The 23,180-nt window shown below is 37.7% G+C and overlaps 1 protein-coding gene across 1 annotated transcript in view; it reads left to right on the plus strand.

The window, feature by feature from the left end:
- LOC110139147 (phospholipid scramblase 2-like) overlaps nt 1-23,180 on the plus strand; it is a 44,706-nt gene that overhangs the window by 19,372 nt on the left and 2,154 nt on the right. Inside the window, exons 3-7 of the mRNA XM_020896763.2 lie at nt 2,077-2,357; nt 3,677-3,719; nt 15,195-15,415; nt 18,354-18,515; nt 20,164-20,325. Coding sequence (XP_020752422.1) covers nt 2,077-2,357; nt 3,677-3,719; nt 15,195-15,415; nt 18,354-18,515; nt 20,164-20,325 — 869 coding nt within the window. The remainder of the gene's footprint in view (nt 1-2,076; nt 2,358-3,676; nt 3,720-15,194; nt 15,416-18,353; nt 18,516-20,163; nt 20,326-23,180) is intronic.

The following is a 23,180-nucleotide window of genomic DNA, read 5'->3' on the forward strand; positions in this document are numbered from 1 at the left end:
CATGGACAATAGTATAGAGGCTCCTTAGAAAACTACAAACAGAACTACTATATGATCCAAGTCTCACTGCTGGCCATATATCCAGAGAAAGCCCTAATTCAAAAAGATAAAATGTACCTCAGTGTTCACTAAAGCACTATTTACAAAAGCCAAGACATGGAAGCAATCTAAATGTCCATCAACAGAGGAATGGATATATACAACAGGATATTACTCAGCCATAAAGAGAACAAAACAATGCCATTTGCAGCAAAATGAATGAACCTAGAGATTATCAAATGAAGTGAAATAAATCAAAGACAAATATCATGATTTCACTTATATGTGGAATCTAAAAAAAAAAAAAAGATACAAATGGACTTATTTACAAAACAGAAATAGACTCACTGACTTAGAAAACATATTTATGGTTGCCAAAGGGAAAAGGGATAAATTAGGAGATCGGGATTAACATATATATACTACTATAAATAAAAAAGATAGCTAATAAGAATCTATTGTATAGCACAGGGACCTCTACTTAATACTCCGTAATAATGAATATAGAAAAGAATCTGCAAAAAAATAAATACTTTGTGATTGAATCATTTTGTTATATACTTGAAACTAACACAACATTATAAATCTACTTTATTCTGATATAAAGTAAAATAAAAAATTTAAAAATTCCAATGGTCTGTATTCCCCCAAACCTTGTAATACATAAATCGGACCATGAAATTTGTTATTCTGCTTAAAATCTTCTAAGGCCTGTCAATCACATTTGGAATAAAATAGAAACGCCTGATTTAGCAGCTCCCAAGATGAGCTGATCCTGTGTCTTTACATCTTTAGTGTTAGCCATTTCTCTTCTTCTTCTTTATTTCCTATGAAATTTTATTGTAATTACAAATTCATGTGGAATACAGAGTATACACTTATTAAATTTCTTCCTATACTGTGCTTATGACATACTTAAGACAAATTTTCCTAACATGCTTTTTACCTTCCTTGCTTCTCAAATTCTATTTTCTGGAGAGCTGAGGGTGTGAAATTGTAAAGTTTAAATTTGTAACTCAAATGTCATAATTTAAAATGTTTTAATGCACAGCATCGTAGGAACAGAATACACCATGGATTAAACCCCCAGGTAAGTTGTTAAGCCAGACAAGTACTTGAACAATACTAGATGGAATGACATACATCTACCTCTATACCAGGGCTGTCAACAGCAGCACTGTGGTCTTTGGGGCTGGATGGTGCTGTTTCTGCAGGACGCTGTCCTGAGCACTTTACAGTGAGTGTTTACCAGCGTCCCTCGCCTCTGTCCACTGGCTGCCAGTACTGCTCTCCTCTGCGGCTGGGGCAGTGAAAACGTCTCTGGACCCTGGCAAGCATGCCTTGAGGGAACAGAACCACTGCCAATTTTATACATATGGGAAGTGCCATTTGTTAGAATTCCAGAATTATCATGTATCGTAAGGTGTTTTTGGGCTAGAAGTGCAGGCTCCAAGCCATCACATTGGGCCCTGGTGCTGTGCTTAGCCGCTCTGCGACCCCGTGAACTCGAGGCCACCAGGCTTCTCTGTCCATGCGATTTTCCAGGCAAGAATACTGGAGTGGGTTGCCATTTCCTTCTCCAGGGGATCTTCCAAACCCAGGGATCCAAACACAGGTCAAATCCCATATTGCAGGCGGATTCTTTACCCTCTGAGTCACCAGGGCCCTTACCCAATGCTCTCTCTTATTTCCATGAAAACATTCTAGGATCTCTGTGTACATGACTCCAGATCATGTTTCTGGTTTTTTTTCCCCCCACTTTCTTAGGTTTCATGCATATTTTCATCTGAATTTTAAACAATAAAAATAAGGCTATGGGCCTTACACACATTCCCCAAACCCTCAAAATAAAAGTGGACATGTAACTCCAGATATTTTATTGAAAATTACTAATGATAAAAACACAAACTTTAAGCTTAATAGAAACAGGATTTCTGAGGGGAAACTGTAGTTTGTAGATAACTGAAGTAATCCTAAAAAATTAAAGTTTTCAATTTTCTGTTCAATTAAAAACAATTTCATTTGTTCATATTTCAGCATCTCTAGAAAACAGCCACTCCCCTGCCCCCAAAGATGACTCTAGTGCCCCCACGGCTGTCTGTTCTGAGACCCAGGCTGAGAATACTGTCCCTGACCATCATTCCACCTCGCAGCCTGGCACCCCCAGAGCCCAGTCTGAATATATAATCGTGCCACCTGGCTTTTCTGTGATTGGAGCGGCTGTCATTCCTGTCCAGCTCCAGCCAGGTGTGCCTGAAGAGCTAGCACGGATCCCACTCTCATCAGACTGTCCACCAGGGTTGGAATGTTTAAATCAGGTAATTCCAAATACATCAAAGACTCTTAACAGGTAAAACTGTGCTTCCAGTTTACTTAATGACATGAACAAATAACTAATTCACAAAAGTCTGAAATGGTAAAACAACATTTCTTGCTAACAAATTACTCTAATTTTTCTAGGTGAGGTTTACTAGTAAACCAAAATATAAATGTCTTAGGAACTGTGTGTTCTATGATCTTGAATATAATCTGCAACAATACTCAATGGCAAACCTTTATTAAGCACTATTTTCCAAGCTTTGTTCCTCAGTGTAATACACATATTAATGCATCTAATCCCTCAGAAACTTTATAATATGTAGGAGCTATAGTTATCACCATTTACCAAAGGCCTAGAAAAGTTACATGATTTGCACAGCATCAAAATACAAAGGAAATAGATGTGACTTTTTACTTCTGGAACTTTGGTTCTGGATCCTGTGTCTTTTAACCCCAACACTGAATAACTTTCTAGGAATTAGAAACAAACATCAAATATAACTTAGTGTTCAATTCAACAATTTGTATATGACTTAACTTTTCATTATCTTTAATAGAATTACATTTGATGTTGCTTTTATTCTTTTGAAGACAATTTTATAAGTGCAGCCACAAAGAGGGAAAAGTCCTGGATTTCAGTGTACTACATTATAGCTTATCTCAGCAAAATGATGTTTTACATTTGCTTGATGTTAGAAATCTCATATGCAAAGTAGAGTAGGAAGTTCTGTGTGCCCAAACTATATGAAACTAAATATTCCTGTGACATCCAATTATATTTCAAAAAATGAGTAGTGTCTCTTACAATCTCTGAACTAATTTTATATCTTAAAATGTACTTGGGCATCATATATAGGAATATTATTAATTCATATATTCTCCAAGAAATACCGTCAATGGATATTTTTTAAATCAGGACTCAAGGAATATGTAGGGCAAGTTTATCACCTACTAGAAATGATGGTATCATGTACACTTAAAAATAAAAATCTTGAGATTTGCAGTAATAATACTCTTTAAATAGATTAAAGTGGTCTTAATAGTTCCTAAACCCCTTCTAGAGACAGCAGTGTGTTCTTATATTTACAGAACTTTCAATGTAAGTCAGTTTTATTTCACTTGAATTTTCCTGCATTAATAGTGAACACATTCAATTGATGTTTTTGAAAAAAATTACCATTATTTTTGCAACAAAAAATAATATAAAGTATTATTGAACCCTGAAAGTATTGATATATATTGATGATTATGTATATTAATTCTTAAAATATAAAAATATATATGCTTAACAGCTTAATTTATTTGTTTACTATAATAGGCAGATCAGATTCAGATTCATCAGCAAATTGCACTTACAGAAGGTAAGTATTCATTGTATTGGTTATGTTTCTAGAAAGATGGGACAGCTGATACATTGATAAAGGAGCTGGTGATATGCAGAGAAAGGTGTATCACCAACCACCAACCACACGTAAAACACTTTCAGTGATACTGTACCGTGACGTCTGTTTGTGTCCAACAGACTCTGTGGCACGGGATCGGTGAGGTTTGTCGGCAGCGTAGCTCTCAGGATTAGGGTCGAGTGGTGAGATGCTGTTTCTCTGCCCTCTGTTTTCATGATAAGGACTCTAACTTTGAAAGAAAACAGTCAGAATTTACCTTTGTTCCCTAGGCTCGCTAGACATCGTTTCAAGGAATTTATCTCTTTACCTGACTTCTATGGCTTCAGCTATTTTCTTCCCAATTTCTGACAACCTTGACACTGGCAAAGAGCTACCAGCAATAGTTCATGTTAATTTATCATCATGTATTAATGCTAACAGTTGTTTAGTCAGTTAGTCACGTCCAACTCTTTTGTGACCCTGTGGACTGTAGCCTGCCAGGTCCCTCTGTCCATGGAATTTCCCAGGCAAGAATACTGGAGTGGGTTGCCATTTCCTTCTCCAGGGGATCTGCAGGGCTCAGGGATCAAACCCATGTCTCCTGAATTGGCAAGCGAATTCTTTACCACTGAGCCACCAGGGAAGCCATAGTAACGCATTTCTAAATAGAGTGAAATTTTTTAATTTGGAGGGGGATATTTTAGAAAATGGTATTCCTGCGCAGTTCCCCTTGGGAGTTCAGATGAATCCTATAAAACCTGTGTTCCACGGGCTCTGTTCCATGGACCGTGAATTACCACTCCGATGAGGGGACACTGCAGTGCACAGAGTGCTGGCCAGCGGGCCAGCAGCCTGGCTCCTAGAAGAGCACTCCTGCTTGTGCTAAGTGATACCTTTGACTCTGCCAGATGTTGCCAGGCCTTTTCATGTTCAAGAATAAACTTAGGACCTAGTGAGATGCTTCAGGTCTGCTGCCAAGGGAAAGATAACTGTGTAGATTCATGAAACAGAGTGTCTTCCTTCCAGATATAAGGAGATTAGTGAGAAAACTGATAGTTGTAGAATATATCTGTAAATCTATCTTTATATCTCTGGATAATTCCTTTCCAGTAGTAGATTTAGAACCTGAATTGTACAGCAGAGTAATGGATTTGTTTAAAATATACAATTATCTGCATCTATCTATGAAATAGAAACAGAATCAAGGACATAAAGAATAGACTGGTTGCCACGGTGGGGATGGGGGTGGAAAGGGTTTGAGTTGGGAGTTTGGGATTAGCAGATGCAAACTGGTATATGGATGTTAGTCACTCAGTCGTGTCCAACTCTTTATGACCCCATGGATTGTAGCCCACCGTGGATTGTAGGCCCCTCTGTCCATGGAATTCTCCAGGTAAGAATACTGGAGTAGGTTGCCATTTCCTTCTCTAGAGGACCTTCCCAACTCAGGGATCTAACCTGGGTCTCCCACATTGCAGGCAGACGCTTTACCGAATGAGCACTATGAGAATAGGTAAATAACAAGGTCCTACTGTATAGCATAGGAAACTATATTCAATATCCTGTGATAAACCATACTAGAAAACCATTTAAATATATATTTTTAATATTCATATACATATATACATATAATAATTTCATATTCATATATATGCATATAATAATTTCATATTCATATATATACATATAACTGAATAACTTTGCTGCATAGCAGTAATTAACACATTATAATTCAACTATGCTTTAATAAAAAATAAATTAAAAATATATATAATATCACCTAATACATTTTAATTACTTATTATGGGCCAGTTGAAGATGGTGTCAGAACAGGCTCCTGAACTCACCTCCTCCCATGGTGACAATAAGTCTACAGCTACCTACAGAACAATTCCCCCTGAAAGAAATCTGGACACTAGCTGAGTGACTGCACATTGGGCAGATGAGAAAAAATGCACATTGAAAGGGACTGGGGGATGTGAGATACAATATCACCGTAAACCATACCCCCAGCACAATACACAAAGAGGAGGGAACTTACAATTCTCAGGTTCTCCTCGGGTGACTGGTTCTTGACCCCGTAATTGATACCCCAGTTCTTAATATTTTCACAGAATGGTGGACACCCCAAATAAGTGGTTTTGAAAGTTATGGATTTCACGTACATAAGACCCACAAGGCTATAAGAAACTCGGAGAAAACTTCTTCACGTTTTTATTCGTCTGCCTTTGGCTGCACTGGACCTTTGTTGCCGTGTGCAGGCTTCCTCCAGCTGTGGCGAGTGGGGGCTACTCCAGTGGCCGCACCCAGGCCTCGCGCTGCAGTTTCCCTTGCTGCACAGCTCTAGCTCTAGGGCGCCTAGGTTTCGGTAGTTGTGGCGCGTGGGTTCCAGAGTGCAGGCTCAGTAGTTTTGGCCCATGGGCTTAGCTGTCCCATGGCATATGGGATCTTCCCAAGTCAGGGATTGAGCCCATCTCCTGCATTGGCAGGTGGATTCTTAACCACTGGACCACTGGGGACGTTCAGAGATAATTAAATGTTGATTCGCTATGTCTAACTCCCAGATCCCAGCACAACTGTAGCAGACTGAAAGCAGCCCAGTCTTTTTGTGAAAGAAACCTAGTCTTATCATGAAAGAAGTGTAGTTTCTTAATTTGACACATATCCAGGGCCAGCTGCAGTGCAGTCTAGAGTCCTCAGAGGCCTGTGGGCACCGCCTTTGTGCTCTCCCTCGCCCCCATCCACTTTGCTGATACCTCCTAGAAAGGAGTTTGCACACATGCCTGTCACCCGGCTCCTGTGGGCGCCACAGAGAGGAGGCATCTCTTGACAGCTTGGCTTTGGTGTAACAGTGCTTGTGGTTGATTTCCACAGTATGGTAACAAACAAATAATCCTTAATTGGCTCTCCACCCTAGGGTTCAGTACCTATATAGGAGAGGAAAATGCGCATCTCCCAATCATCCCCTGAAAGATGTATATTTGCATACTTTAAATGTTGTTGCCTGAATGTCCAGCTTCCAATCAGACCACATGAAGGTACTGAGTAAGACCCTACAGTTTGAGAGACTGACAGTTCAGCTGCTGAAAGCCACTAAGAATAAGAAGGCTGCTTAGGTGATCACAAAAGTTTGAGACGTAATCCAGGAGCTAGGGCAGTGTCAAGTGATACAGTTCACTTCCTTCATGAGGCCACTCATTCAGGACTGAGAGAGATGCGTGCTGTGTGCAGTTCAGTGAAACCAGCACAGGGACACCAGGAAAAGGAAGAAGCAGAAGCGTATTACAGACAAAACAAGACGAAGACTCAGAAAACGCCATTGATGAAACCGAGGTAAGAGACTTATGAAGAGTTGAAAATAATGATCGTAAAGATGCTTGACACGATTAGAAGAATGTAGCAATGTGAGAATTTCAACAAGAGATACAAAATATAAGAAAGTACCAAAGACACAGTGCTGAGGAATATAGGAACTGAAATGAAAAATTCAAAAGGGGTTCAATAGCAGAACAGATGGAGCAGAAAAATGGATCAGCAAATTCAAAACAGGGAAGTGGAATTCATCCAATCAGATGATCAAAAAGAAAAAAAAAATTGAAGATAGCTTAAGGCACTTATGGGACAGTATCATGCAGAGCAATAATCACATTTAAGGCATCCAAGAAGGAAAAAAGAGATAGAAACAGACACAATACTCATTGGAAGAAATGACAATTTCCCTAACCTAAGGAAAGATACTGACCTCCAGATCGAGGACACAGAGTTCTAGATAAGATTAGTTTAAAGAGACTCACTTGTGGCTTCCCTTGTGGCTCAGCTGCTAAAGAATCTGCCTGCAATGTGGGAGACCTGGGTTTGATCCCTGAGTTGGGAAGATCCCCTGGAGAAGGGAAAGGTTACCCACTCCAGTATTCTGGCCTGGAAAATTCCAGACTGTATAGTACATGGGGTCACAAAGAGTTGGACACAACTGAGCGACTTTCACTTTCAAAGAGGCTCACACCAAGATACATTATAATTAAATTGTCAGAAGCTAAAAGAAGAGAGACTCTTTATTAAAAACAGCAAAAGAAGAACAATTTAATACTTACAACAGAACCCCTATACAACCATGAGTAAATTTTTCAATAGAAATCTCATAGACCAGTGGGAGTGGAATAATACTGTCAAAATTCTGATAAAGGAAGAAAGCTACTGACAACCAAAAATATTTTACCTGACAAAGTTGACCTTCTTAATTTAAACAAAGATAGTTTGCCAAGCAAACAAAAGTTGATTGAAGAAATCCATTACCACTAGACCTGCTTGCAAGAAATGCTGAAGAGACATCTTTAAGAAGCTGTTGTTAAATTCAGAATTATTTAAAGTTATAATGATGATGGATTAATCACTGATAAATCTAATGTGAAGGATAAAAGATAAAAACAGGAAAAACTATACAATAATTTGTTAATGGATACACAAGATAAAAAGATGTAAATCATGATGTCAAATAGTACTACAGAGAGTAAAAAAGTGGGCCTATAGAACATGTTAAAACTTAAGTTGTTTTAAACTTTAAACAGACTGTCAAAAACATAAGATATTCTGTGTAAGTCTCATGGTAATTCCAAAGCAAAAAAACCTATAGTATATACATAAAATTAAAAAAAAAAATCTAAGCATATCACTATAAAAAAAATCATCAAAGCACAAAGATAGAAACAGGGAGAAGAGAAAGGGACATAGGATTACAAAATATCATGCAACCATTAATAAAATGGCAGTACAAGTCCATATATATAAATAATTATTTAAAATTCTCTAATCAATAACATATAGTGGCTGACTGGATTAAAAAAACAAGATTCACTGAATGTGTGGTGATAGAAAGATATCTCAAACAAATGGAGATCAAATAAAGCTGGGATAACTATACTCAGATTTGACAAAATAGACTTTAAGACAAAGTCTGTAACAAGAAACAAAGAATGCCATTATATAATGATAAAAGGGTGACTCCAACAAGAGGATATAACATTTTTAATGTTTGTGCACCCAACATAGGAGCACCTAAATATATAAAACAAATATTAGGAGGCTATAGAGAGAAGTAGTCAGCAATACAATAACAGTAGAAGTCTTTAACACCCACATTCAGTAGTGGATAGTTCATCAAAAGAGAAAGTCAATAAGAGACAATTGCACATAAAGCAGCACTGATGAAGAGATGAACAGACATCTACATAAAATCCCATTCCAAAGCAACAGAATACACATTCTTTTCAAGCATACAGGCAGCATTCTTCAGGATTCATTATATGTTACTTCATGAAACAAGTCTTGATACATATAAGATCAAAATCATATCAAACAGCTTTGTATGAAACTAGAAATGATTACAGGAAGAAAACTGGAAAATACACGGAAACTAAACAACATAATACTGAACAACCAAATATTCAATGAAGAAGTCAAAAGAGAAATCAAAAACTATCTTGGGACAAATGAAAATGGAAATATAACAACTGAAACAGGGGATACACTAAAAGCAGTTTTAAGAGGGACCTTTTTACCAAAAATTTTAAAAATGCGACATTAAAAAAAAAAGAGAGATTTCAAATAAGCTAACTTTATACTACAAGAAACTGGAAAAAAGAACAAACTTAATCTAAAATTATTATAAGGAAGAAAATAACAAAGATCAGAGCTGAGATAGAGACCAAAAACAGTAAAAAAAAAAAAAAAAAAAAATCGGGAAACTAAGAGCAGGGTTTTTTTGGAAGGTAAACAAAATGGACAAAGTTTTAGCAAAACTCATCAAGGTAAAAAGAGAGAAGATTCAAATAAATAAAAAGAAATGGAGATTTACCACTGATATGGCAGAAATACAAAGGATTATGAGATAGTGCTGTGGACATTTAAACACCAACAAATTAGAAAACCTAAAAGAAATAGATAATTTCCTACAAACATACAACCTTCCAAGACTTAATCATGAACAAATAGAAAATGTGAGCAAACCAATTACAAGTAAGGAGTTTGAATTAGTGATCAAACAAACAATAGTCCAGGAACAGATGGCTTCACTGATGAATTCTACAGAATATTTAAGAATAGTAAACATCTGAAACTCTTCCCAAAATGATAAGAGGAGGGAACACTTTGAAGCTCATTTAAGAGAATAGCATTACTCTGATACCAAACCTTAAAAGGATGCTATTAGAAAAGAAAATTACAGGCTAGTATCCCCGATTAACATAGACTAATAATTCTGAACAAAATATTAACTGATTTTAATAATATAGAATTATTTATCATAAATGAGATTTGCCCAGTGATGCAAAGATAGTTCAATATTTGCAAATCAAGTCATGTGATACATTACATTAACAAAATGAAAGGTAAAATTATGCAATCATCTTATTAGATGCAAAAAAAGCATTTGACAAAATTCAACATCCACTTACAATACCAAACTCTCAACAGAGTATACAAGGAACATACTTCAAGATAAAAGGCCATATGTCATAATCCTATAGCTAACATCATATTCAATGATGAAAAACTGAAACCTTTTCATCTAAGTTAAAGAAAAAGGCAAGGATAATTCACACTTGCCACTTTTATTCAATATAGAACTGAGGCTCAATCCAGAGCAACTAGAAAAGATAAAGAAATAAAAGACATCCAAATCAGAAAGGAAGAAGTAAGCTGTTTCTATTTTCAAATATATTATATAGAAAACCTTAAAGACTCTATAAGTAAACTGATAGAATAAAAAAATACACTAAAGATTTAGGATACAAAATCAATATACACAAATCAGAAAGAAATTAATAAAACAATATCATTTATAATTATATCTAAAAGAAAATATCTGGAATATATTTAATGAAGAAGGAGAAAAATCTATACTCTGAAAGTTATGTGACATTGACAAAAGATGCTGAAAAAGAACAAATAAATGGAAAGGTATCCTGTCCTTTTTGGCTGGAATAACACATATTGCTTAAATGTCCACACTGCATAAAGCAATCTATAGAGTCAATTCAATCCCTGTCAAAACATCAATGAAATTTTTCACTAAAAGAGGAAAAACAATCCCAATTTTTTTTTGAAACCACAAAACCCCCAAAGGGCCAAAGCAATCTTGAGAAAGAACAAAGCTGTATTAGGAAGAACATGCTTCCTAATTTAAAACTGTATTACAAAACTGTAGTGATCAAAACAGTACCATGTTGGCATAAAACAAACACACAGACCAGTGGGAAATAATAGGAGCCCAGAAATAAACCCACACAGTCAACTGATACGTGTTAAAGGAGCCAATGATACACAAAGAGGAAAAAGCAGTCTCCTCAATACATAGTGTGAGAAATTTGCATTTCCATTTGCAAAACAGTAAATCTAGACCACAATCTTAAAACTACAACAAAAAAGAACTCAAAATGGAATCAAAATTTGAATGTAAGACCTGAAACTACAGAACTCCTAGAAGAAACTAGAGAAGGTAAGTTCCTTGACATTGCTCCATTTGAGGTAATAAATTTTTTTGTATAAATCATAAATCACAGGCAATTAAAACAAGTAGGGTTACATTAAATAGCTCTACACAGCAAAGGAAATCATCAATGAAAGAGTAACTTGTGAATGGGAGAAAATATGTGTCAATCAAATATTTGATAAAGGATTAATATCTAAAATATATAAAGAATTTATAAAACTCAGTAGAAAAAAATGATTTAAAAAATGGACAGAGGATCTCAATAGATGTTTTCAAAAAGAGGTACATGAAAAGTCCTCAACATCACTAATGATCAGAAAAATACAAATCAAAACTACAGTGAAATCACCTCATGCTTTAAAATGACTATTATCAAAAAGAGAAGAGAGAACAAGCAGCTAGTAGGCTATGGAGAAAAGAGAATCCTTAGGCCCTGTTGGTGGGAATGTACACTGGTGCAGCCAACATGGAAAAATACTATGTATGGAAATTCCTGAAAAAAATTAAGAAAAGAAACAAATATAATATTATATGTCAATTACACCACAATTAAAAAATTAAACTGCTATATGATCCAGCAATTCCATATCTGGGTGTTTATCAATAAGAAACAAAAATCACTATCTCAAAAAAGTATATGCACTTACATATTCATTGCAGCGTATGTATAGTAGTCCAGACAGTGAAACAACTTGGATCAATTGACAGATGAATGAATAAAGAAAACATGGAAAATATACACTGGAGTTTTATTCAGTCATAAAAAAGAAATCCTATTATTTGTAACAACATGGGTACACCTTGAGGGCATTATGCTAAGTGAAAAAGTTAGACATAGGAGGCAAATAGTGTATGATCTCACCTATATGTGGAATCCGAAAGAAACTAAACTTAGATAATAGACTGGTGGTTGCTGTAGGTTTGGGGGTAGTGTGATGGAGAAATGCGTAATGTGGTGAAAAGGTATAAACTCAGTTGTAAGAGGAAGAAATCCTAAGAATGTGATATACAGCGTGTGCTCTATGCATAGTCACTCAGTCGTGTCTGACTCTCTGCAACCCAGTGAAGTGTCGCCTGTCAGGCTCCTCTCTCCACGGGATTCTCCAGGCAAGAATACTGGAGTGGGCTGCCATTTCCTTCTCCAGGGGATCTTTCCGAGCCAACGGATGAACCCACGTCTCTTGCATCGCCTTCATTGACAGGTGGATTCTTTACAACTGTGCCACCTGAAAGTCCATAATTAACAGTACTATTGCTTCCCAGGTAGCACTAGTGGTAAAGAACCTGCCTGCCGATGCAGTAGACATAAGAGACGAGGGTTCAATCCCTGGGTTGGGAAGATCCCCTGGGAGAGGAAATGGCAACCTATCTCAATATTCTTGCCTGGAGAACCCAGTCCACATGGTGGCACAGACTTGGAGATGACAGAAGCGACTTAATCCTGAGCGACAATACACACACACATGTAGTATATTTGAAAGTTGCTGAGGTAATAGATCTTAAAACTTCCTGCACAAGAAAAAAATTTTGAGTGTATGTGTAGTATTATTGTGGTATACATTTCTCATATATACAGATAGCAAATCATAATGTTGTACACCTAAAATGAATACAATGTTCTATGTCAATTATATCTCAATAAAAGTATATTCTTAAAATGACTTATAATACACATTATTAGCTATGTGTAGAATTGAATTTGTTTAGTTTTTTAATAATTTTAGTTAGTTAGTTTTGGCCGTGCTGGGCATTCAGTGCTGCAAGGGCTTTTCTCCAGTTGTGGCGAGTGAAGGCCGCTCCTAGTTGCATTGTGCAGGCTTCTCATTGGGGCGCCTTCTCTTCTTGTGGACCTTGGACTCTAGGGCACACAGGCTCCAGGAGTTGAGGCATGTGGCCCCAGGGTTTGCAGCTCCCAGGCTCTGGAGCAGTCTCCACAGCTGTGGCGCCCTGGGTTAGGTGCTTCGATGCACGTGGGATCCTCCTGAACCCACTCCTACACTGGCAGGCAGGTTCCTTACCACAGCCATCAGGGAAGCCCTTGTTTAGCTTTTTGAAACTAAGCTTTCTCTGGAGAGGAGCTCTTTGGTGTTTACAATTTTCACTCTAATGTTTTTTTAATTTATTTTTAATTGGAGGATAATTGCTTTACAATGTTGTGTTGGTTTTTTTCCATATAACAATGTAAATCAGCCATAGGCATACATATATCCCCTCCCTCTTAAGTGTCTCTTCCACCCCACCCTGTCTGAATTTTCTAAACACTTTATTCTAAGGTATATTTCATTGAGATTATAAAACCCAAAAGACACGATATGATACATTTTTAAGCATTTTTTAATTTAAATGTTTATGTAGATTTGCAAAAACATTTTTGGCATGAAATATAACTAACAAGTTTACTAGTTGTTAATTTTCAGTTTTTAAGAGGTGTTCTTAATTTTTTTCTCAAGTAGTAAGTCTATATCATATTTTCACATTATGAGTAGTGTAAAGGGGTGAAGATTACTCAGTTTCTTTTTAGCATTTGAGACGATGACACACTTATTTATAGCTGTTTCCAGTTCAAAATTTAATATACCAGAAAGATGTCACTATAGAATTTTTATATTTGTTTTCATTCTTCAGTAGTTAGAAGGAAACAAGAGATTGTGTAAACACATCAATCGCATTTTAGAGATGAACAAACTAAAGACTTTCAAGAGTAAGGTACTTAACGAAACAGCTAAACAATAGAGTCTATATCAGGACTTCTGTGGTGGCCAGTGATTAAGACTCCAAGCTTCCACTGCACAGGCATGGGTTTGATCCCTGGTCAGGGAGCCAAGATCCCATATGCTGAAAAACCAAATTAAAAAAAAAAAAAAAAGATTCTATTTCATGAATCAGATCAGCCTTTTCTCATTAGATATTTGGCTGGGAGATGGTGAGGTCAAGGATAGTTCTCTAAAGCAAAATCCAGGGCCTGAGTAAAAGACATTTAAAGGAGGTCAAGGTGATAGAGCTTGTGAATGACTTTTGACTAAATCCATGATTTTTGTCTCTGTGTGTCTCTTTTAATTGCTCTTTATTTTGGTGGCTTCTGACTTCCTATGATCCATGTTAATGAGGGCTGTGGACAAGTGGGACCATTCATTGCTTCTTCTGGCTTTAAGCAAGGAGAGTTTCCAAAGTGTGGTTTGTAGGGGAAGCCCTTTGGTAAGACACCACATGGGTGTCAGTATTTAGCATGTCTCTGTTCCCCCCATAGAGACATTAGCCCCCACTAAGGTACACAGTGCACTTAGGATGCCAGTGGTCTAGATGTCCTGTGACTTACAGCCCTGGTTGCCAAGCACCTCTTCCCCTGTTCTAATCCCACCTCTCCCTTCTGAACAACAACTGCTGATCTAGACAGGGTACCATGAACCCAGGGCACAGTTCTACCTCCCCTTCCATTTTTACTCTCTCCTTTATCACATGTGCTCATTGAGAGAAAGCCCTCTCATACATTCCTCACACAGTGCATAGAGAGAAGTGATGCCTGGTTTATAAAACAAAATCTTAAGCCTGTTTACTTAATATAATATTGTACAGCACATAAATGTAACAACCATCCTATATTCCCCTCTATAGTTGAATACATGAACAAGTAGACATTTTCTGCATACACTTAGCATGACTGTGACCATTGGCAGAACTGTACCATCCCTCACAGCAAAGTCTCCTTTCTGGTGTGGTCCATGGGATTAGGAAGATACTAGTTGTTTTGTCTTCCATGTCTCACATAGATACTTTTAATTTCTCAGTACCTTACTCCAGTTTCCTCCTTTTTTTCTTTGCCTTTTTTTCTCTGTCTAGATCATCTCTAAACACCTTTCCTTTTTCTATTTATCCAAGAAATATAATGTCTAAAGATATGTAAGTCTAAAATATTTAGATTCAAAATATTTTTAAAATAGTGATTGTGGTTCCCTCTTCCATGGTTTCAGCCATGATAAGCTATGAGACCAACAACAGATATGAAATCAAGAACAGCCGTGGACAGAGGATGTACCTTGCAGTGGAGGACACTGCTGTGTGCACTCGGCTTTGCTGTGGGTCCTGCAGACCCTTCACCATGAGGATTCGAGATCTCAAGGGCCAAGAAGTCATAACTCTGAAGAGGCCACTGCGGTGTTCCAGCTGTTGTTTCCCCTGCTGCTTACAGGAGGTCAGTAAGCAATTGCCTGGGTACTCTGTAAAGTAGGTCAGCAAGAAGCTTTACCCTGTCGTTGAACTACATAATCATATGAGATTTAAAGGAAAAGCAGCACACCAGCTATTGGGTTATACTCGAGAGTAACTTGTAGGAAGGAGGCAGGTGGAAAAGAGTAAGCAGTTAGCCACACCTTCATGAGCAGTGTGCCCTCTGGGCTGAGATCAGAGAGCTCAGAGACGAGACTCCTTGATCTTCAGGGAGAGCTGAGAATTAGGGCACCTGGGTCACGTCCCTCACCTGAAATGACCACGAGGGCCTGGCCAAACCTAGAGGAGGGTTCCATAGAGAATATCTTTGAATGCCATCCTAGAGGCAAGTGGACAGAAGAGTGAGGAAAAGAACAGATGTGTTCATCTCATAATTTTAGCCAACTTGCAGGGAGCTAACCTAGGGAAGGCTCCCTCTAAGAAATCTCAAATCCTGTGTTTTTCAGTTCTCTATTTGAAAAAAAGTATATCTGAGTGTTGTGAGCACCTTCAGGCCTGTAAAGGCCAGGTGTCTCTTCCATAGAACTCGACAGCCCTCTGACAGAGAGCACGGGTCTCGGTGGGGGGTGGGCAGCAGGGCACAGAGTGTTTACAGAAGTTGACCTTTACCTGTACCTCCACTGGCCTGAGACCTGCACTGCCTGGGTCACTCAAGCATCTGTACCGGTCGCTGCGAGAGCAGGGCAGACAGAGCTGCAAGCACATAGACACTTGATGTCTAATACTGCACTTCTTTTGAAAGGATAACTGAACTTATTCATACTGAATTTTATTTCCCATGTCACCTACTTTAGATATAACAATACTCATAAAAATAGCTAAGGCAAAATTGAGAGTTTGATGGAATATTTTTCACAATTTGTAGGGCATATTAGCATCCATTATACTTTTGGTCTTAAAAAATAGGTCTAAGAAGTCCTTACTTACAGATGAACATGCTGAGATACTCTCAAGGTCACCCAGCTAGGGTTCAGAGCCAAGAACCCAGGCCCCATTTTTCCTTACGTTCTAGCACTATTACACTCATATTTGAACATTGCCCTGGGGATCAGAGCTCCGTTTGTACACTAAACTACTATTTATAAAGGAGTTTAAGGGTTTTAATAATTTAGATATTTTTCATAAGTCTGAAAAAAGGAAAATTTTGAAATATAGGCGGCTAGTAGAGCAGCACTTCGAAGTGGAGGCGGTGTGTGCAGTTGCGTCTCACCCCTTCCACGTCTCCCCTGAGGAGACGGTGTGTGCAGTTGGCGTCTCACCCCTTCCACGTCGCCCCTGAGGAGGCGGTGTGTGCAGTTGGCGTCTCACCCCTTCCACGTCGCCCCTGAGGAGGCGGTGTGTGCAGTTGGCGTCTCACCCCTTCCACGTCGCCCCTGAGGAGGCGGTGTGTGCAGTTGGCGTCTCACCCCTTCCACGTCGCCCCTGAGGAGGCCACCCCTTCCACGTCGCCCCTGAGGAGGCGGTGTGTGCAGTTGGCGTCTCACCCCTTCCACGTCGCCCCTGAGGAGGCGGTGTGTGCAGTTCGTGTCTCACCCCTTCCACGTCGCCCCTGAGGAGGCGGTGTGTGCAGTTGCGTCTCACCCCTTCCACGTCGCCCCTGAGGAGGCGGTGTGTGCAGTTGGCGTCTCATCCCTTCCACGTCGCCCCTGAGGACGCTTAAACCAACTGATGTACCTCTCTGTCCCTCAGTCACTTCCTCTATAAATAGGAATAATAGTACCAGCCTGCTAAGAATGGAGTGTGAATTAAGTGGTGCATAGGGCAGTATTTTGCACTCAGAAAAGGAGCAAAGGATTTAAATAGACATTAAAGAAATGTATTTTTCAAAGAAAACATAGAGATGACCAAAAGATATATGAAAAGTTGCTCAAAATCACTATTGGTCAGAAAAATGCAAATCAAACCCGCAATGATATCTTACATCACACCTGTTAGAATGTGTTATCACAAAGACATGTTGACAAGGATGTGTTAATAGAAAAAAGGGAAATTTTGTACATTGGTGGGAATGTAAATAGCCATCATGGAGATGAGTATCAAGTCTCCTCAGATTATTAAAAATAGAACTACCACATAAGCCAGCAATCCAACATTTGAGTATATATCCTAAGGAAATAATATCAGGTTCTCAAAGAGATTTCTGTACTTATGTGTTTATTGAACCCTTATTTAGTAGCCGTGATATGGAAACATCCTTAGTGTCTACTGACTGGTGAATGGATAAAGAAAATGTGAGATGTGTGTGTATATACACACACACATGCGCATACATATATATACAAATATAAAATATTATTCAGCCAAAAAAGAGAAGAAAATCTTGCCATTTGTGATAATATACATGCACCAGAAAGTATTATGCTAATTGATAAGTCAGATTAAAAAGAAAAATGCTATATGGTTTTATGTATATGTGTAATCTGAAAAAAAAGTCTAACTTATAGATACAAAGAATATAATGGTAATTTCCAGGGACTGGTGGGTGGGAGAATCAGGGTATGTTAAGTCAGACACTACAAGCTTGCAGTGATAAAATGAATAAGCTCTGAGGATCTAATATGCACCCTGAGGACTACAGTTAGTAATGCTCTACTGTATGCTTGACATTTGCTGAGATAGAGCTCATGTGTTCTTACAAAAAAAAAAAAATTACCCATATGAGGTGATGCTTGTTTCATTTAACTTAATTGTGGTAATCTTTCTATGATGTGTTTGTATAACAGATCATTGTATCATACACTTTAAACATATTACTAATTTTGTGTGTCAAATGTACCTCAGTGAAGGTGGGAGAAAATAATATTATTAATTGAAAAAAACTACTCAATAAATGAAAGTGATTATCAGACATTGTTCCAGTGATGATGATAATTACATATTACCTTACTCTCTTGTTTTTGTAGATAGAAATCTGTGCTCCTCCTGGTATACCAATAGGTTATGTTACACAGACCTGGCACCCATGTCTGCCAAAGTTTACAATTCAAAATGAAAATAAAAAGGACGTTCTAAGAATTATAGGCCCATATTTTGCGTGCAAGTTTTGTGGAAATATTGAATTTAAGGTAAGAGATGAGATATATTTATAGGATTTGCTTTCCTAATATAAGGATAATATAATTTTGTAAGATGTTACAAATATATTAAATAAATATTTGTATACTGATATCTCAAGAGGACGATAATGTGCTCATGTATTTAACCTTGGTCAGAAAGGTAGTTATTGCTCTGATTAGATGTCAGTGTTGATTATATTAAATGGAAAAAGAGAAGCAGAGCCTTACAGTCACATAAACATAAGCAAAATATCTAACATTTAAACATGGTGGGTTTTGTATGGAGGCACTGAATATTATCATTTAAAACAGAACATTGTGTGTTTTCAGTCATGTCCGACTCTTTGAGGCCCCATGGACTGTGGCCTGCCAGGCTCCTCCATCCATGGGATTTTTCAGGCAACAGTGCTGGAGTGGATTGCCGTTTCCTCCACTAGGGGATCTTCCTGACCCAGGGAGGGAAACTGTGTCTCCTGTATTGGTGGGGGGATTCAATTCTTTACCACTGAGCCATCAGGGAAACCCCAAATAGAACATTAGCCTTGTTATTAAATCTGATTGCCAAAGCATTTAGTCTTTCCTTAGTCTGAAACACAGACTTCCAGTGTTCTAGACCCTTTTCAGGAGCTCTGACTCTTTAAGTTCCTTTGAAAAGCTCACATATGCAAAGAGAATTTTAACAAAAATGCAATAAGACATACTATACAGTTAGGCTTTCTATGGTCCTGTAAACCACAATATATTTGTATATTTATTACTACATGAGTAAATTCTATCATGGCAGCTTTTCAACAGGTAGTCTAGCCTTATAGCTTTTGTATTATTCAGATACAAATGCATAATATAAAGGTTCAGTGTTTTGTAACTTAATCTTAATATAATGATTCTCTTAGAAAACCATGAGGTCTGTTCAGCTGCATCCAAATTTCCATACAAGGGACAAAAATCTAAATCTGGAACTAACACAACATTGTAAAGCAATTATCCAGCAATTAAAAATAAATTAAAAAACAAGAAAAATTTTACTTTGAAGCTCTTTGTTTTTTTATGCATCCTTCCTCTTTTATTGTTCAGCACCATTCTGTTGTCCAGTCTTACCCCAAGCTTGGAGCTGGAGCATGCCATCAAGTTACTTATTGGTTACCTACCTTCACTCAAAACTGCCAGTCTGCTTTTCCGGGCTTTTGGCATTTTACATTTTCCTACTGACAGTGGATGATAATGAGGCCTTCTATCATATTTAAACACTCACCCTATGTCAGCCCTCTGTGCTTGTCTTAAACTAGAATTCAGATGGGCATTCCATTTACTACCCCCCCCCCCAATGGCTTCTAGAAATTTGTCAAAGAAATATTTCATATTTATATCATTTTCACTTAACTTTTATTTTGGATCAGTTCAACTCACTTATAAGTCTGTCTTAATGTTAACTTTTCAGCAAAACTACTTTTATGTAAGTCCTCTAAAGCAAAGAAATAATTTTTCATGTATCTATAGACAGATGCAAATATCTGTATGCATCTAATGGATCATAATATGCACAGTTCCATTTGGCATGTTATTTTAAGAGTATATCTGTTTCATTTTTATCCAACTTTGAAAGTAGATTAAAATTTTCTAGAATTTTTTTTAAGACTGTCTCCTTTTTTTAATTCAGATTAAATCTCTTGATGGAAAAAATGTGCTTGGCAAGATTTCCAAGCAGTTTACTAAGATTATGAGAGAAATATTTACACACTACAGTACCTTTGGCATCCAGTTTCCTGCGGACATTGATGTGAAAATGAAAGCTGTGATACTTGGCATGTGTTTTCTCCTTGTAAGTCTGTTGTCACTAATTTTGGCTGTAGATGATTTCTCTAGTATCAGGCTTAAATTATTCAGTAAATTGTATATTTTAGAATGAGCTTCTTAAATTTATAGTTTTTTTTTTTTTTCCCCAAAAGTATTTATTTAGTCCTAGCTCTTAAATCCTGTTTCACCTGACACTGTAGATTCATAGACTCGTTCTCTCTGGGACCTCTGCTCAGGTTCCCGTGTCAGCAGGAAGACCTTCTATGTTAAGGAGAGGCCCTAGTCTTTGGGGCCTGTATTAAAGAATCAAAATTAGTGATATGGGAATACTTTAAATATGGGCTTACATAGGATAAAACTCAGAGAAACAGGTAGGTTTCCTTTTTATTCACTATTAAATCATCTAATATAAGGTGTAATCTGCAATGAGTATATATCCAATCAAGCCATCAGATCAAATTGCAAATTGAGAGGAAATACATGGGATAAAGCAATGAACCAGACCTTATCTTCACATTAAATAACATAGGGAGAGTTCAGAAACCCCAAATAGCATATCATACCCCAGTTCAATTAAGTCAGAAGCTTAGCATCAGAGGCTTGTAAAACTCCTCAGATAAATTCATATCCAGTCAAAGTCAAAGACACCTGAGACAGAGCAATGATTTTTCACCCTTACCGATACAGTAGAAATGCCTGGGTAGCTTTCACAGTCCCTATGTCAAAACTGCCCACATCTAGTAAACTAAAATCTGTGGAGGTGGAAACAAGTCTTTAAGCTGATTAGGCTCCCAGGTCATTCCAGTTTCCAAACAAGATTTGAAATCATTAGATAACTATCTTAAACAGTCATTGGAGATGCAATCAGGAAAAACCAAAAGGTGAGAGGATATATAGCAAACAGGACCCTTTCCTTCAACAAATAATTGTCAAGGAAGATAGAAAGAAAAATAAAATGAAAAAAGCAGAGAGACATCAACCTTACCCAGTTTGTGGAGCATGTCTGCATATTGATTTGAACAAATCAATATAAAAACACATTAACAGGGCATCCAGGGAATTTGAATACTGACTGGCTATTTGATGATGATATAAAAATAAAGTTTTTTTAAGCTCTGATGATAATAATACCTATGTACTATTGTTCAGTCACTAAGTCATGTCCAACTGTTTGCAACCCCCATGGTCTGCAGCACACCAGGCTTCCCTATCCTTCACTATCTCCTGGAGTTTGCTCAACTTCATGTCCATTAAGTCAGTGATGATATCTAGCTATCTCATCCTCTTTTGCCCACTTCTCCTTTTGTCTTCAATCTTTCCCAGCATCAGTCTTTTCCAATGTGTTGGCTCTTTGCTTAGGTGGCCAAAGTACTGAAGCTTCAGCTTCAGAATCAGTCCTTCCAATAAATATTCAGGGTTGATTTCCTTTAGGATTGACTGGTTTGATCTCCTTACTGTCCAAGGGACTCTCAAGAGTCTTCTCCAGCACCACAATTCAAAGGCATCAATTCTTTGGCACTCAGCTTCCTTATGGTCAAACTCTCACATCTGTACATGACTACTGGATAAACCATAGCTTTGACAATATGGTCCTTTGTCAGCAAATGGATGTCTCTGCTTTTTAATATGCTGTCTACATTTGTCATAGCTTTCCCTCTAAGCAGCAGTGTCTTTTAATTTCATGGCTGCAGTCACTGTCCATAGTGATTTTGGAGCCCAAGAAAATAAAATCTGTCACTGCTTCCACTTTTTCCCTATCTATTCACCATGAAGTGATGGGGCTGGATGCCATGATCTTAGTTTTTTGAATATTAAGTTTTAAGCCAACTTTTTTACCCTCCTCTTTCACCCTCATTAAGAGGTTCTTTAGTTCCTCTTCACTTTCTGCTATTAGAATGGTATCATCTGCATATCTGAGGTTGCTGATATTCCTGACAGAATTATGATTCCACTTTGTGGTTCATCCAGTCTAGCATTTCCCGTGATGTACTCTGCATAGAAGTTAAATAAGTATGGTGACAATATACAGCATTTTAATACTCCTTTCTCAATTTTGAACCAGTTCATTGTTCCATGCCTGGTTCTGACTGTTGCTTCTTGACCCATATACAGCTTTCTTAGGAGACAGGTAAGGTGGTTTGGTACTCCCATCTCATTAAGAATCTTCCACAGTTTTTTTGATCCAAGTAATCAAAGCATAGTCAATAAAGCAAGAGTAGATGTTTCTCTTGAACTCCCTTGCTTTCTCTAAGATCCAGTGGAGGTTGGCAATTTGATCTCTGGTTCCTCTCCTCTTTGAAACCCAGCTGTGCATCTGGAAATTCTTGGTTCATGTACTGCTGAAGCCCAGCTTGAAAGATTTTGAATGTAACCTTGCTAGCATGTGAAATGAGCACAATTGTGCAGTAATTTGAACATTTTTTGGCATTGCCCTTTCTTGGAATTGGAATGAAAACTGACCTTTTCCAGTCCTGTGGCCGCTGCTGAGTTTTCCACATTTGCTAACATATTGAGTGCAGCACTTTAACAGCATCATCATTTATGATTTTAAATAGCTCAGCTGGAATTCTATCACCTCCACTAATTTTTCTTGCAGTAATCCTTCCTAAGGCCCACTAGACTTCACACACCAGGATGTCTTACTCTAGAGGAGTGATCACACCATCATGGTTATCCATGTCATTAAGACCTTTTTTGCATGGTTCTGTATATTCTTTCCCCCTTATCTTAATCTCTTCTGCCTCCATTAGGTCCTTACTGTTTCAGTCCTTAAACATGCCCATCCTTGCATGAAATATTCTCTTGATTTCTCCAATAAGATATCTCTAGTCTTTCCCATTCTGTTGTTTTCCTCTATTTCTTTGCACTCTTCATTGAAAA

Source organism: Odocoileus virginianus, chromosome 4 (genome assembly GCF_023699985.2).
Source record: "Odocoileus virginianus isolate 20LAN1187 ecotype Illinois chromosome 4, Ovbor_1.2, whole genome shotgun sequence".
NCBI classification, from domain to species: Eukaryota; Metazoa; Chordata; class Mammalia; order Artiodactyla; family Cervidae; genus Odocoileus; species Odocoileus virginianus.